Source organism: Triplophysa rosa, linkage group LG15 (assembly GCF_024868665.1).
Source record: "Triplophysa rosa linkage group LG15, Trosa_1v2, whole genome shotgun sequence".
NCBI lineage: Eukaryota > Metazoa > Chordata > Actinopteri > Cypriniformes > Nemacheilidae > Triplophysa > Triplophysa rosa.
The window spans coordinates 18,455,468-18,471,670 of record NC_079904.1 but is presented as its reverse complement, the minus strand read 5'-3'; the positions used below and the strand labels follow the sequence as shown (position 1 = coordinate 18,471,670).

At 43.5% G+C, this 16,203-nt stretch overlaps 1 protein-coding gene across 4 annotated transcripts in view; it reads left to right on the top strand.

Annotated features, from left to right (window-relative positions):
- ralgps2 (Ral GEF with PH domain and SH3 binding motif 2) overlaps positions 1-16,203 on the top strand; it is a 177,126-nt gene that overhangs the window by 78,829 nt on the left and 82,094 nt on the right. For 3 of the 4 annotated variants that reach the window (XM_057353281.1, XM_057353279.1, XM_057353280.1), the window contains one exon: positions 1,431-1,481. In XM_057353281.1, the coding sequence (XP_057209264.1) occupies positions 1,431-1,481 (51 nt within the window). Of the gene's footprint in view, positions 1-1,430; positions 1,482-10,655; positions 10,803-16,203 lie in introns of those variants that run through there. The other variant, XM_057353283.1, reaches the window with a different exon arrangement.

Genomic DNA, 16,203 nt, shown 5'->3' with positions numbered 1-16,203 from the left:
CGAACTCTCCTTCTAATATCAGGTGGTTCAAAGAAAATGCATGGGAACCGAGAAAGAATGAAAGAGATGAGGAGATATGAGCAGAGAGAAGTAAATACTTGAGCACGTCTTCAGTAATATTTAATGTCCTGTTCAGGCTTTGATGCTCTCTAGGGTTTAAATTAAACATAGCAGGATCCGAGAAAGAAATCTGAGCTGTCGTTCTCTTCTCTCTGATGATTTAAAGCCTTCAAACAGAACACCCAATTTCAGTCAAGGAACAGTCATCTGTGGCGATTCACTCCTACTGGTTTCTAGCCAGGCAGTTCCTTTCATTTGTAACATTTTTCCTTAAAGTCATCTGTTATGATGTTCCTCAAAGTTTCTTGCAGTTGTAGTTTGTTTAGTTTATGAACTTTGTGTACCTTTAAGACTTTGTGTGTAAATGTATTGTATGCATTACTGGTTTCCTAATTGGAAATACTGATTGAGTGAAGGGTAGAGACTAGATTCTGACAGTGTTATTTATGAAACCAATTTAAAACCTGTACAACAATCTGAGAAGCAAAAACATTATGATGCACAATTTGTATAGTTTTTTGTGCATAACAGTTAGATGTATAAAACCAAGCAAGTTTCAATAACGCGTTGAAACAGTGCAACACATACCAGTGAAGAATCACACAGTGTCACCAGGGGGCGCTCTCTGTGTTCAGCTGACCTCCACCAGTCCTGATCTAGACGTGTGACCTGATTCTGCACACGCCTGCCTGAAAGTGTCTCTATCTGGGCTACAGAGTTTCTTTATGTCCTTTATTTATTTATGGTCCAACCCATTAACCTAAATACAGTACATCATTTCAGCCTAAGACAGGCAGCCTGCAGTAGACTGTGTTTTATTTATGTACACAGTGAACCCCACAAATGACATCCATGCATGCATGGAAAATGTCCTGTGAATGACAATAGAGCAGTGAGCAAAACATGATTATTTATTCATGTCATTTTTGATTCTACATGGTGTCTGACAGGGACATGTAAATTACACGCAGATCATCCACATGACAAACCCTCTCTCTCTTTCTAAAACACACACATGCAAATACACGTTATAAACTGTTGTGTAAGCGTACAATGCTACAGTAAAGATAAATTGGTTGTATATTGTATTAAACTTGTGTTCTCTGCATTATTTATTTATTAATTTATTATTATTTATTTTTGCATTATTTTTATGGATATTTATAGTAATACCAATGCACCGGTAATATATATTGCAGTATAGTTTTGCCTTTTTAAAAATCGAAATGGTCTGTAAATCTACAATCTCATCCATAATACATTTTCTGTTGTTTTTTATTTTTGGGTGCTTTTTATGAAGCTGTTGAGACAATAGCCACAAGATTTTAATTGCGTGATATGATTCTTATCCCATATTTATTCTTCTGCAGGGTCAGATCACTCTCATGGATGCTCCAGTGTTCAAAGCCATCCAGCCTGAGGTATAAACACACATTCATATTACTAGAGTGTATGGTATTGTGCCATATGCAGTATAATACATTACAGTATTGACCCATGTTTGAGGTCCAAAATGTATTAATTTATAGTATACAAAATATACTATAGTAATGAGGAATGTAAGAACGTGTATAGTTATTCAAGCAGGCGTTTTTATCCAAAGTGATTTACAAATAGAGGAGCATTCAACATTTTGCATTAGGATACAAAACCCTTGCAACCATAAATACATTTCCAGCTAGAAATTTGCCACACTTCCAAGCAAAACAGTATATGGGGAAAACTGTAGGACAGGATTTGGTTTTTAAATGGATTGAAAAGTGGAATGGAATCAGGAAGTTGGTGGAAAGGGATTTGTGAAGTGATGATAAATGATAAAATGAGGAGTTCCAGAGTGTCCCAGCAGAGGGCAGTAGGTGCACAGAGCAGTTTCTTTTTTAAAAGCTTCTTTATGTGATTTAAATCCTATTCGCACAGGATTAGTATTATCTGGGGACCTCTGGTCATTTTTTAATAATCGCAGAGATTGTCTGTGATCTTAATCCCGTGCGAAACGGCCATGTCTGTAATTTGTCAAGTAAAAATTCCCCCACAAATTACCTACCATATTTTGAGGAACACCGAGGTCCTGTGATAATATTAGTCCAGTGCGAATCGGCATCTCTGCGATTTGAAATTTTGAACAAGATTTGGTGGGATCGTATATCATTTTCAAAAGGTTTCTGTGAGCCTTTTCAGTCATCTTTCGCAAAAAATGGAGCTGCGTTGGAGTGTTTTCACAGTATTTTGGGTGCTGGGTTATGTCGCTACATACCAGACAACAATAATATTGGCAGAGAGAAAATATTCACTGTAAAAAAACATGACAGGATCAGAAGAGCGAAACAAAAAAGAAGGAATATATGGAGATGGATGACATGCATGGCAGCATGCGGTAAGGAACATTCTTCTGTTTACATACAACTACACCTACAACGACAAGACTTTCAAGTAGGGCTGTCAACGGTAACTCGTTAACGCATGCGATTAATTATTTCAAATTAACGCGTGAAAAATATTTTACGCAATTAACGCAGCATCCGTTTGTTTTGACGTCCTTTGTCTAGCGTTACATTATGTAATTACGCTCTTATTCGCGCGATTTGAAACAGTTGCTTTGACATGTTCAATGTAGATAGATAGCTTCTAAACTGTGGGACGCCGCAAAACGCAACGCGAGGTCCAGCCTGGTGTGTACAGTAACGGGCTAAAGGCTGCATCGTGAATCTCTGTCAGACAGCGCATCCGCGTTAAGCTCTCTTTCGTGCCATGTTAAGAAAGAGGGAAGCGCCTTCACGTAATTTCCGGGAGATAAATCAGTAAATTCGAGTAAAATCACAGAGTTCACTTATCCAGTGCGAATGCGCAACATGATCACAGACAATCTCTGCAATTATTACAAATGACCAGAGGTCCCCAGATAATACTAATCCCGTGCGAATAGGTTTTAAGATTATCATTTAGCCACCCCCCAAACACACACACACACACATTTACTATTGTTTTACTTAATTTGAAATTGTTTTATTATTCATTATTAATAATTCCTGAGACTGTTGAGGTTAATCACACAATGGGGGAAATAGAGAAAAAAATTGCACCAATTGTAAACTGGTGTATTTGTGCCATTATTTTGCTTATCGACATCTAGGCACATTTGATTATTCATTGTTCTGAATGTTGTTTGCAATCTCTCTTTCTTTCTCTGAGCGATTTATTAGCGTAGTCCGGTTTTATCCACTATCTGCAAGGCTGGGCTTTCAGCCCTACAATCTGTGATTTATAAGGCATTTGATGATTATACCACACATTGAATATCAATGTAACATTTGAAGGTTTTTTTCTGACTGAAATAGGCAAAATCAAGCAGACTGGAGGGAAATTACATATATGTGACCCTGGACAACAAAACCAGTTTTATGGGGCAATTTTTCGAAATTGAGATTTTCACATAATCTGAAAGCTGAATAAGCTTTCTATAGATATATGAGTTGTTATAATAGGACAATATCTGGCTGAGATACAACCGTTCAAAACTCAGGAATCGGAGAGTGCAAAAAAATCAAAATATTGAGAAAATCGCCTTTGAAGTTGTTAATCAGAGGCACTGTGGCAGACCATCCACTCACAAAAATAAAGTTTTTATATATTTAAGGTAGGAAATTTACAAAATATCTTCATGGAACATGATCTTTACTTAATATCCTAATGATTTTTGGCATAAAAGAAAAATCTATAATTTTGACCCACAATGTATTTTTGTCTTTTACTAAAGATGTTCCCGTGCTACTTAAGACTGGTTTTGTGATCCAGGGTCACATATGATGTTTCTTGTAATGTGTTTGCAGGACATGATTGTGGTTGTACAATATTCTGTCATTATTAATGGTAATTACAGTAATTGGTGTAATTTGGTCTACTGTTTTCTGTCATCTGATGTGATTGATTGTGTAGCCTTGCTTGGCTTCAGTAGTCTTGGCAGCAGTGTTTACAATGGACTTGGCCCAGTAATGTGTGCTTACTTGGAGAGGAGAGAGGGAGTTTGCGGGTGCTGTCTGTTAGTATATGAAGATCTGGTTCTGGATCTCTGGAAGATGTTATGGAACTAACCTCTGGTTTTCTAAATGTCTAGGATTGATTTAGTTGATGGTTAAGCTAAAGTGTTTATCAGTTGACAAATTTTGTTCATAGATCATGGTTTCCTGGAGGATATCTGGCTTTTTATCGTAGTTGGTGCATATCCCGATGTTAACAGTTTTACCGTTAAATGAAAGGTATTCATTGAAGTATTACTGACACTTTCCGTCAATCTGCCAGTTCATACATTTGTGCCCTATAGTTCTAGTTGAAAAATAACACAGAGGTTGACTTAAAGCGGCCATTCCCCACGATCCCATTTTTCAACCTTTAGTTAGTGTGTAATGTTGCTGTTATAGCATAAAGCATAAATAATACCTGCAAAGTGATAAAACTCAAAGTTCAATGCCAAGCGAGATATTGTCTTTAACAGAATTCGCTTTTCAAGGACTACAGAGAACGGCTGGAATCGGACTTCAGCCCTCTATTTCCCGGGTACATGATGTCACTATTCTGAGTGTATTTAATAACCTCCGCCCACAGGATTACGCCAAAAAGGGGCAAGGCCTTCCTTAGAGAAGAGGAAGAGCTGCTGGAGTAGTGCTTGGTTATCATAGATTGTAAACATTTGACTGAGCTTGCGTGCCTAATTCGTGCCCGAATTCTAGGCAACCCAAGGAAACGAGAATGCTTGTAGGTCCCCTACCCTCTTGAAGGAGGCGAGCGCTACCAGGAGGGCCGTCTTTATCGACAGGCGAGAAAGATCGGCCTCTCCTAGGGGCTCGAAGGGGGGCCTCTGGAGGCCCTCCAGGACCACTTCGAGGTCCCAAGAGGGTACGGGGCGCGGGCGAGGCGGATTCAACCGTCTCGCGCCCCTCAGGAACCTGGTGACCAGGTCGTGCTGCCCTAGAGACTTACCAGCAACTGGGTCGTGATGTGCGGCTATAGCAGCAACATACACTTTCAGTGTGGAAGGGGAGAGGTTCTTCTCAAGTCTCTCCTGGAGAAAGGACAGTACGTACCTGATCGAGCATCTCTGCGGGTCTTCTCCGTGAGAAGAGCACCAAGACGAGAAGATGCGCCACTTGAAGGCATACAGTCTCCTAGTGGCCGGGGCCCTAGCCTGTATGAGGGTCTCTACCACCGCCGGGGGTAGGTCGCTCAGGATCTCCTCGTCCCGTCCAGGGGCCAGACATGGAGACTCCAGAGGTCTGGCCTGGGATGCCAAAACGTGCCCTTCCCCTGAGAAAGGAGGTCCTTCCTCAAGGGAATCGGCCAGGGGGAGTTGTTGTCAGGCTCACCAGCTCTGAGAACCAAGTCCGGTTGGGCCAATAGGGCGCAACTAGTAGCACTTGATGCTCCTCTTCCCTGAACTTGCACAGGGTCTGTGCAATGAGGCTCACTGGGGGGAAGGGCATCCGTACCGAGGGGACCGTCGGATAGGGAGTACCAAAGCGGACAATGGGAGGAGTCCGGGGAGGCAAACAGGTCCACCTGCGCCCGACCGAACTGCTCCCATATGAGCTGAACCGAGTGAGGGTGGAGTCGCCACTCTCCGCGAGGTGACCACTGACGAGAGAGCCTGTCTGCTGTCTGGTTCAGGTCGCCTGGGATGTGTATCACTTGCAGGGAGCTGATCACCTGCTGACTCCACAGGAGGAGGCGTCGGGCGAGTCGTGTTAGCTGCCGTGAACGAATGCCACCCTGTTGGTTGATATACGCCACGGCAGCTGTGCTGTCCGACCGGACCAGCACATGTCTGCCCTGCACGAAGGGTTGGAACCTCTTCAGCGCAAGTAGCACAGCCCACAACTCTAGGCAGTTGATGTGCCATCGCAGGCGGGGGCCCGTCCACCGCCCCGCTACTGCGTGCCCGTTGCACACAGCACCCCAGCCCTGAAGGGAGGCATCCGTCGTTACCACGACGTGCCTTGATACCTGCCCTAGGGGGACCCCCTCCCGTAGGAAGGCCATAGACGACCAAGGGGTCAGGGTGCGCCGGCAGAAGGACGTGATGACCATACGCCTGCTGCCGGTGTGCCACGCTCTCCAAGGAACCCGACTCTGTAGCCAGTGTAGGAGCGGTCGCATGTGCATCAACCCGAGGGGGAACACCCCAGCCGAGGATGCCATGTGCCCCAGGAGCCTCTGAAATTGTTTCAGGAGGACCGCCGGCTGCCTGAAATGCTTCAGGCAGCGTAACACTGACCGGGCACGCTCTGTAGTCAGTCGTGCTGTCATGGAGACAGAGTCGAGTTCCATACCGAGAAAGGAGATGCTCTGTGCGGGGGAGAGCTTGCTCTTTTCCCAGTTGACCTGTAACCCCAACCGATCTAGGTGCCGGAGCACCAGGTCCCTGTGTGTACACAACAGATCTCGCGAGTGAGCCCAGACGAGCCAGTCGTCGAGATAGTTGAGTACCCGCACACCTTCTTCCCTGAGGGGAAGAAGGGCGGCCTCCACGACCTTCGTAAAGACACGTGGAGACAGGGACAGACCGAAGGGGAGGACCCTGTACTGATATGCCCGTCCCTCGAACGCGAACCGCAGGAACGGCCGGTGTCGAGGGAGGATCGAGACATGAAAGTACGCATCCTTCAGGTCGATTGCCATGAACCAGTCCTGACGCCTGACGGAAGCCAGGATGCGATTCTGCGTGACCATCCTGAAAGGCAGCTTGTGTAGGTGCCTGTTCAGAACATGCAGATCCAAGATAGGGCGCAACCCTCCGCCTTTCTTGGGGACAATAAAGTACGGGCTGTAGAACCCGCTGAACATCTCGGCCGGTGGGACGGGTTCGATCGCTCCCTTCACCAGAAGGGAGGCGACCTCCGCCCGAAGCACGGGGGCATCTCTGCCTCTGACTGAGGTAAAAAGGACGCCCCGGAACTTGGGCGGACGTTTCGCGAACTGAATCGCGTAGCCGAGACGGATCGTCTTCCTCAGCCAACCTGACAGTCTGGGAAGCTGAGACCAGGCTCCCAGAAACTGTGACGGGGACTAGAGGTTTGATCTGCTTCATCGCCCCCCTGGAGGGTGGTTCGATGGCTAGCAGTACGGATTCCTTGCCGGGGGAGGACCCCCGGGGAGGAGATCGGCTCTGCTGTTGTTCCTGCCTGGCGATTGTCCGGCTCGACGCACTGTCTGTCTGAGAGTGCTGAAGGCCGTTGCTTATACTCGACATTGCGCTTCGCCATGACGCAACGTCGAGTTGCCGTCCACCGTCGACCAGAGGGTGGGAACGGCTGTGAAAACCCAGAGAGAGAGGAAACTCTTTTCGTGAGGAAGTGGGCGCCGGCCCCCCAGGGGGGACCAGCTGATGGTAGGAGGGGGCAGGAACCGTCCCTATCCGATCCAGCGATGTGGTGGCTGGAATCGGGCCCGATGGTAGTCTCAATCTCCCTGGGGTCTCTCCGTCAGGGCCGCTTCTGCTTCCGCGACGGCTGCTGACGCGGAGGCGGTTTCCTCTTCGACGTCCTTCTCCGGGAGGCAGCCTGAGAAGGGGGCACTGGAGCCGGATCCGGAGTCGAAGAGGTCCGGGGCTGCCGGGAAGCAGACGCCGCTCGGGATCTCGGAGGCCTGACGACGGCCGAGTCACGGCCGGGCAGGATGTGCCTGATAGCCTCCGTCTGCTTCTTCACCGTTGAGAACTGCTGAGAGAAATCCTCAACGGTGTCACCAAACAGCCCTCCCTGCGAGATGGGGGCGTCGAGAAAGCGAACCTTCTCAGCGTCCCGCATCTGCGCAAGGTTGAGCCAGAGGTGCCTCTCTTGGACCACCATGGTGGACATCGCCCGACCCAAGGCCCGTGCCGTCACCTTAGTCGCCCGTAGAGCGAGATCGGTGGCGGTACGGAGTTCCTGCATAACCGTTGGGTCGGTCTTGCCCTCGTGGAGCTCCTTCAACGCCTTGGCCTGGTGGACCTGCAGGATGGCCATGGCGTGGAGGGAGGAGGCGGCCTGACCCGCAGCCATGTAAGCCTTCGACACCAGCGATGCCGAAAACTTACACGCCTTGGATGGGAGTCTAGGCCGAGCCCTCCAGGTGGCCGCTGTCTGCGGGCATAGGTGCACCGCGACAGCACGCTCCACCTGGGGGATCTCGACATAGCCCCTGGCCGCCCCACCATCGAGGGAAGTAAGGGCGACTGAGCCTTTCTGACTGGAACGAGCCGTGAGGGGCGCATTCCAAGTCTTACTCAGCTCCTCATGTACCTCCGGGAAATACGGGACCGGCGCTGGGCGCGGCTTGGAGCCGCGCTCAGATCCCAGGTACCACGTATCCAACTGCGAGCGCTGGGGTAAAGGCGGTGCACTGCAGCCCAATGCTCGCGGCGGCCCGGAAGAGCATGGTTGACATCTCAACGTCCGCTTCTTCCTGGGCTCGTCCCCCCGGGGGAGGGAGCTCCGAGGAATCGTCGGGGTCGGATGCCAAGAAGTCGCCCTCCGATGCTGTGATCGACATCTCATCTTCGTCACGCACTCCCGAGTACGTGGTGGAGGAACAAGACGGGGTAGGACCATCTCTTAAGGAATGGTCAGACAAGCGAGACGGGGCGTGAACGGTCCGTGAGCCTGTGGCTGGCGGTCTAACGTTCACGGTGATCCCCATATCACCCCCGGTGTTAACCGAAAAGGGCGGCAGGGCCGTAGTCACTGCCGTCACGGATCGGGTAACAGACGAGGTGGTGGCTTTACCCATAAAGAATATAGCCACCCGTGACCGCAACGTCTGGATAGGCATCTTCCCGAAGTGCGGGCAAGATGTATCCACGAAGGCTGCCTCAGCGTGCTGGAGACCCAAACACGTCACACAGACATCGTGTCCATCCCCTTCCTCAATGAGCGCGTCGCACCCAAGAGAACAGCGGGACATGCCACGCTGGAGAAATTTGCTCTTTTAGAAAATATTGCTCGGACACTTCTGGAACTGCCGAGACGCCCAGGGGAAAGTCGCTGCAGGAAGGGACCGTCCACTGCACCAAGTCGTAGATTCCAGCAGAATACCAGCGAAGATCTGGAAGACCAGCGAAGATCTGGAAGATCAGCGAAGATCTGGAGCTGCTCATCAGATGCGTAGGCTCTGAAGAACAAAAGGTGAATGAATGAGCACGCCGGCTTCCCTCTTATACCCGGACATCCGGGGAGGAGCCCGGCATGCAAATTTCAGTCGCCAATTTTCATTGGCCTTTTCTAAATACTCAGAAGATGATAGGTTCTCAAGACAAACCCCATTCTGTCGGTTCGACACAACGTCGAGAGACCGACAGAAAGGGAACTGGCAATTCTATGGTATTTTTGGAAAGTTTAATTGGTGCCTGTTTTATCAACTCTGCAGATGATGAATTAAGATTTTTTTAAGGATGTATCTGCATAAAAACTAGATATGTTTCAGGAGAGGGTTATTAAACACATCGTAACGAATGCCTGCTGTTTTTTTCAGCTGGGTCGGCTGTAGTTCATTGAGTTTTTTCATATTTGGGTTCATTGGCTTGATGTTTTTTTCTGAAAAGGATCATTTCTTTAAGTATCTGGGAACAGAATACACTTTTCCTCTGTAAAAATTATGTGTGGGGGGTCTACTTAACCATATTTTAGGGACAAACACGTCCCTGTTTGTTGCACTAGAATACATCTGTAAGCATTATCTGGCAGCATCAGTGTTGGATTTTTGTCTTCAAGGGTATGGCACATGTTGTATTTCAGTCTAGCGGTGGCTATTGGCGGCTTGGAAGAACTTGTTACATACGTACTGTCATGAAGAATGCTGGTAGGGTCTTGAAAAAAGACCACCATAGACTGCTACTCAAAACTAGTTACACAGAGCACATGGCAACATTCCCAGCACATGGATATGATACATAACATGAAAGTGTCTGTTAACCAGCACTGCGTCTTCATGTCACGCTATACAGAAAGAACAAAAATCCCACCCTGACAAAAGTAATGGAAACTTTTATCTGTGATACGAACCAGGTTGCTATATAGATATCGTCGCTGTCTTTCCGAAACCTCGTATGTTCAAATTCGCTCTTTTTCAGGAAGTGAAAAACACTTTTTAAATGATTAAATACTGTGTTGTCAAAGTTGACAAGCACTTTTTAATACTTTTTGTTAGTAAGATATTTGCAAAACCCAGTGACAAAAATAAAGAGTTAGTAATAATAATGAGATACGAGGTTTCTGAAGCTATATGTTTACATACTTTTATAGAAATGCATTCTACAATTCAAGAACAAATCTAAAATATTCTTAATTTACATAGAAAGGAGGTGTTAATGATAAAAAAGTTCAAGCTGCAATCTGTAATATTTCCCTCTTTAAGACGTAAAATGACATTTTCCCATAAAATCTTGCCTGACAGTTTAAATTACAAATTTATTATAAGCGTACCGTTGTGAATTGAAGAAAGGTCAGGAGACCGTTTTGAACACTTTTTTTATTTCTATGCACTTGCTCTTTTTTCTTTTTTAAACCACAAGTTTAAACTTTACAGATTGCAACTTAAAAAATATTTAAGAGCTTTTAATTACGACTCCTCAATAAATAAGATAAATGGCTGTTGAGTACATTCGTTTCTTCATGTGTTTGTGTGTGTATTTCTGTTTCTATGTTGGAACACAAGCAGTTTGGACTCAAGATCTGTTTCCCAGTCAAAGTCCCCTGTCTTCAAAACGCATTTGTGTGGTTTGTATAGTAACATTTCCTTGGCAGTATACTGTCTAATGCAGACTCTATAGACTGATTTTGATTAATGTGTGGTACATGTGGCATATACACTCTTCTGCTGTTTTTATAAGACAAAACCATTTCTGCAGAAAGAGAGGGAGAGAGACTGGAACACAATTTCTGGGAAAATCTCTCCGTTCTTAGATTTATAATCTTCATGTGAGGGTTCAGGTTCAGAAAGACGCAGGAATTGTTTGTTTGTCTGTATGTGTATAGTATATTCTTAGTAGCTGTCTGGCCCTTTGCTCAAAGGTATAGTTCACCCAAAATTAAAATTCTTACATCTTCTCCCCCTAATGCTGTTTCTTATGTGTATATGCTGTTTTTGTTTCAATGAATACATGGAACAAATAAAAAACAAACTTCTTTGCTATCAAGCTCGTAAAAACATACAAACCACAAAAAAAACAAACATGAAAACATATAATACACATCAATCCCAGTTATATCTGTTGATTTAAAGCGATGGTTTGTTGGGTGAGCTCAAGCTCCAGAAACTATACCGATATTAAGGTTTCATTGACATAACTGTATTAGTCTGTCATTTCTCAGAACAAAGACCAGGCCAGTGTTTGATGTACACTAAATCACTATCATTCCTGCTGACCACTCGCTCCAGTACTGCTCATCTTCTGTTATCTTATCCGTGATTCCCAGATGGATAATCAGTTTCCACCGGTACCTCCAGACTTGTGTTTCATTGTCTGGACAATGTGTTCAACAGGGATGAATTTCAATTCACATGTAAATCCTTTTAACTATAAAGTTGATTTGGCCTTCGAGGCATGACAGAGTGGTCTGGTTTCAATGGGCGGCTACGTAAATGCACAGATGCATCAGTGCCGCTACATCTTAATGCCATGTTGTGTTTCCGAGACAGTGAAGGCCTTTTTGTCTGACATAAAAGCCAGAGCAATGCACGCAGATCCACTTTCTGTAGATTTTCCACTGTTTTGAATTCTCTTGGCTGATTGCAGCAGTCCCTTTGAACAGAATGCAGGCGCATTGTGTAGCGGTTTAGAAATGTAAAAATACAGTACAGTAGTGTTCCCCCCACAGGCAGAGAGAGACTTAAGACATATTCCTAGGGGCCTATGAAGTCTGTTTTATTTTGTTACCAGTAATTTGTTTAGTTGAGTACTTACATATCTCAAATGTTTCCAACTAGTAAATCGTGAGAAAATTGCCATTTTAACCAGTGACACGGACCGTGTCTGGCAGTCGCCTGTCAATGGCGTCATATCCACATTACCAAAGACACTAGATGGAAAGCCTGCAACCTTCAGCGGAATGCAGGAAAGGAGACTAGAGGCTATTATATGATTAGTTGACGTGCCTCACGTGATTCGTGTAAGCCGTTACGCTTTCTCCAGACCTAGCATCTCCCTAATAACACAGTCTCTGGCATTACCCTCGGTTTCCGCTTTTACTGCCGTAGAAACCATGACAACACAGAGTCTCGTGGACAAAGTGTCACGTATATATTGTCATGTATATATTCAATGAACAAGCAGTAATCGTTTTTAGATCATCTGACTAAATAGTAATAAATTAATTTGATGAATTACTTCTAATGCGTCTAATTCATTATAATGAAATAAAATCATGTCATCAAACGCAACATGTATAAAACTTTATTACTTTACATCATCGATAAACATGATTTCTCATTCACATCTAAATGATTATTAGTGGTGGAGTTGAAGATGACAGTTCCCATTATTCCACACTCCTTCACAGCATCATCAAGCTACGCCATTGTTGTTGTTTTGAACATATCTGTTTTGAATGTGCTCCCTCTAGTGGCGGATTTTACAAACTGCGCCTTTAATTTGCTGGATTCGGTTTCCCGTTGTACATTTACATTTATGCATTTGGCAGACGCTTTTATCCAAAGCGACTTACATTGCATTGTATTATACATTGGTTTCTGACTATGTGCGATCGAACCCATGACCTTGGCATTTGCCATGCTCTAACCACTGAGCCACAGGAAAGCTTTATTTGTTTATTGTTTTTAATTTTTTTAACCAAACAACATATCTAATGAATTGATCTGAACAACTGAACAGTTAAATCAATATTTTAAAATATGTTCAAATGAAAATGCAATTAATTTACATAAAATGTTGCATTGTTGTATGAATTAAAATATATATATATATAAAATCTTTTGATTATAATGATATTCCTTAAAAATGTACATAGATCTTTATGTATTTATTATTATTTAATGTATAATTTTCATAGTACATATTTAACTATTATTATTGTTATTATTATTATGTTATTGTGTTGTTGTTGTTATTATTATATTATTCAAAATGTGGCCAATTTTGTGACATTCGTGCATTACACAGTCAACTCAATTTTTATGCTTGGAATCAATTAATTTTTGTTGCATTGCAGAAATCATAGGGTTCTAAATTTTTCTACTTTTTCCCTTCTCTTTTCTTTTCTTATTTTCATATCTTGTTTCATATCATTGGTGCTTCTAGGTTCATTTACATATACACATTTCAGTCTGTCACCATTTGAACAAGATGATAGTAATTTCTATATCTGTTTAAAATAAATGAAAATTCATGCATTATCTCAGTGAGTGAGAACATACTGCTTTTACAGCTTTTTAAAGGTCTGAACTAGGGATGGGCGATATTATATTATTTGCGATATACAGAAATTCCCCACACGATAGGAAAATTCCCCACACGATAGGAATTAGTCTTCCCGCGATATAAACGATAAATTCTAGTTGATGACGTATTTCTTTGTAGATAGTCATAATGCGTTACACCACAACATTTAGTTTGGCTAAAAGAATTTATTTAAACATTTGTTAGATGTTATGCGCGCATGCACAAATTGTTTAGTATGATTTCTTGCCTGTTATATACAGGATGAACGGAGCGTCCCGTGCGCAGCTCGCGCCCACATGTGCTTTCATAGCGACACAGCGTGCACAGCACTGCTGCCTGTTTACATACAGTACAAATGCGAGTTTGTATTACGTTATTTTAAATACGTTTATGAGCGTATAAAAGCATGGATTATTTAATTCGATTTCTTTTATCTGCATTTTTCTGTTCTCTTTCTGTAGCGCGAGTCATAGACAGATTCAGTGTATGTTGCTGTGAGAAGATCGTTCATTTGAACCGGTTCTTTTCGACCGGTTCACCAAATCGGACTGAATCGTTCGAAACGGTTCACGTCTACAAAAAGCACTTATCCACAAATTCCTTCAGTTACTCACTTTTGACATGCATGAAAACCCATCCGACTCAAAATAAACCAGCCAGTATCAACGACTTTTCAGTAAATCCAACAGTACACTACTACACGCTGAACTGAACTGTTAAGCACAAGCGGAGAAGCTATTCAAGTTATAGCTAAGCTAGCTGATATAGTGAGCATGCGTGCAGTGGCGTGTTCTATCGAACGCTCCGCCTAGAGCGATCCTCTTTCTAGATTTAAGAATCGGTTGCCACAGTTTTCAGATCACCACTGAACCAACCGAGAGCTGTCTTTCGGACACGTCCGATTTCTGAACCGGTTCAACCGGACAATCGGTTCAACATATAAGAAACTACATTTGCAACATGAACATGAACATAAACATAATTTATTTATTTACTCATTTATTTATTAGATATTATTTATTATAATGATCTTGCTTGGTCTATAAACACCATGCACTGTGCTGTGTTTTACCTTTCTGTGTTTTCTTATTTGCTCCTTTGCTAGCTGCTTTGGAACAATGCACATTGTGAAACATCGCTATATAAATAAAATTGAATTGAATAAACATTTGAAGACAGATCACACTTTTTAATGGTCATAAATATTTGTACAAACATATTCTTTATATTAATGTTGCTTAATATGCATTACAGAAAACGTTTGTGCAGTTGTGCTTTTATGTTAATTATTGTAAAGGTTAAAAATAATTGTTTGTAAAAATAATAAACTAAACATTTATTTGTTTCATAAGTAATCCATGGTGTTTTCATGAACATTTTATTTAATTTCTAAACAAGATTATATAAATCTAAACATGACATAATCATCATGTGCGAGAAGCAAGCGGATTCCGGTTGCCGGTTCTTCGGACACAAACCGGTTGCAACAGCTTTTTATTCAGCAGTAGCCTACATGAACCGATGAGCCGCTTCTTTCGGATGCGTCCGACTCAGAACCGATGATACTGCGCATGCATGTAATTTTAAAGCAGAAAAAAAGCGTCTAAAGCGAATGCTCACCCAGACCTGCCTGAAATGCCTTGTGTAACCACACCCCCACAAATCTACGTCAGTTCGTGGTATGATTTGTCTAAAGCCCTGTTCGCACGGGATTAGTATTATCTGGGGATCTCTGGTCATTTGTAATAATTGCAGAGATTGTCTGTGATCATGTTGCGCATTCGCACTGGATAAGTGAACTCTGTGATTTTACTCGAATTTACTGACTTATTTAACATGTCAAAGCAACTGTTTCAAATCGCGCGAAAAAGAGCGTGATTACATAATGTAACGCTAGACAAAGGATGTCAAAACAAACTGATGCTGCGTTAATTGCGTTAAATATTTTTCACGCGTTAATTTGAAATAATTAATCGCATGCGTTAACGCGTTACCGTTGACAGCCCTACTTTGAAAGTCTTGTCGTTGTAGGTGTAGTTGTATGTAAACAGAAGAATGTTCCTTACCGCATGCTGCCATGCATGTCATCCATCTCCATATATTCCTTCTTTTTTGTTTCGCTCTTCTGATCCTGTCATGTTTTTTTACAGTGAATATTTTCTCTCTGCCAATATTATTGTTGTCTGGTATGTAGCGACATAACCCAGCACCTAAAATACAGTGAAACAGTAATGGAGCTCTAACGCAGCTCCATTCTTTGCGAAAGATGACTGAAAAGGCGCACAGAAACCTTGAAAAAATGAGATACGATCCCGCCAAATCTTGTTCAAAATTTCAAATCGCAGATATGCCGATTCGCACTGGACTAATATTATCACAGGACCTCGGTGTTCGTCAAAATATGGTAGGTAATTTGTGGGGGAATTTTTACTTGACAAATTACAGACATGGCCGTTTCGCACGGGATTATGATCACAGACAATCTCTGCGATTATTACAAATGACCAGAGGTCCCCAGATAATACTAATCCTGTGCGAATAGGACTTTAGTCAGATATTTTTATAAGACAGAGGTGTGATACTATAAAACACATTGGAAAGATGTTTTAGGACTTTATTACTGCCTTATCACTGTACGTAAACCAATGTGCAGCGCCGTTTACATTCATGCCACTGCTAGAGCGGTTCTCGTTCTCGAGTCAAGAGCCGGTTCGCAACAG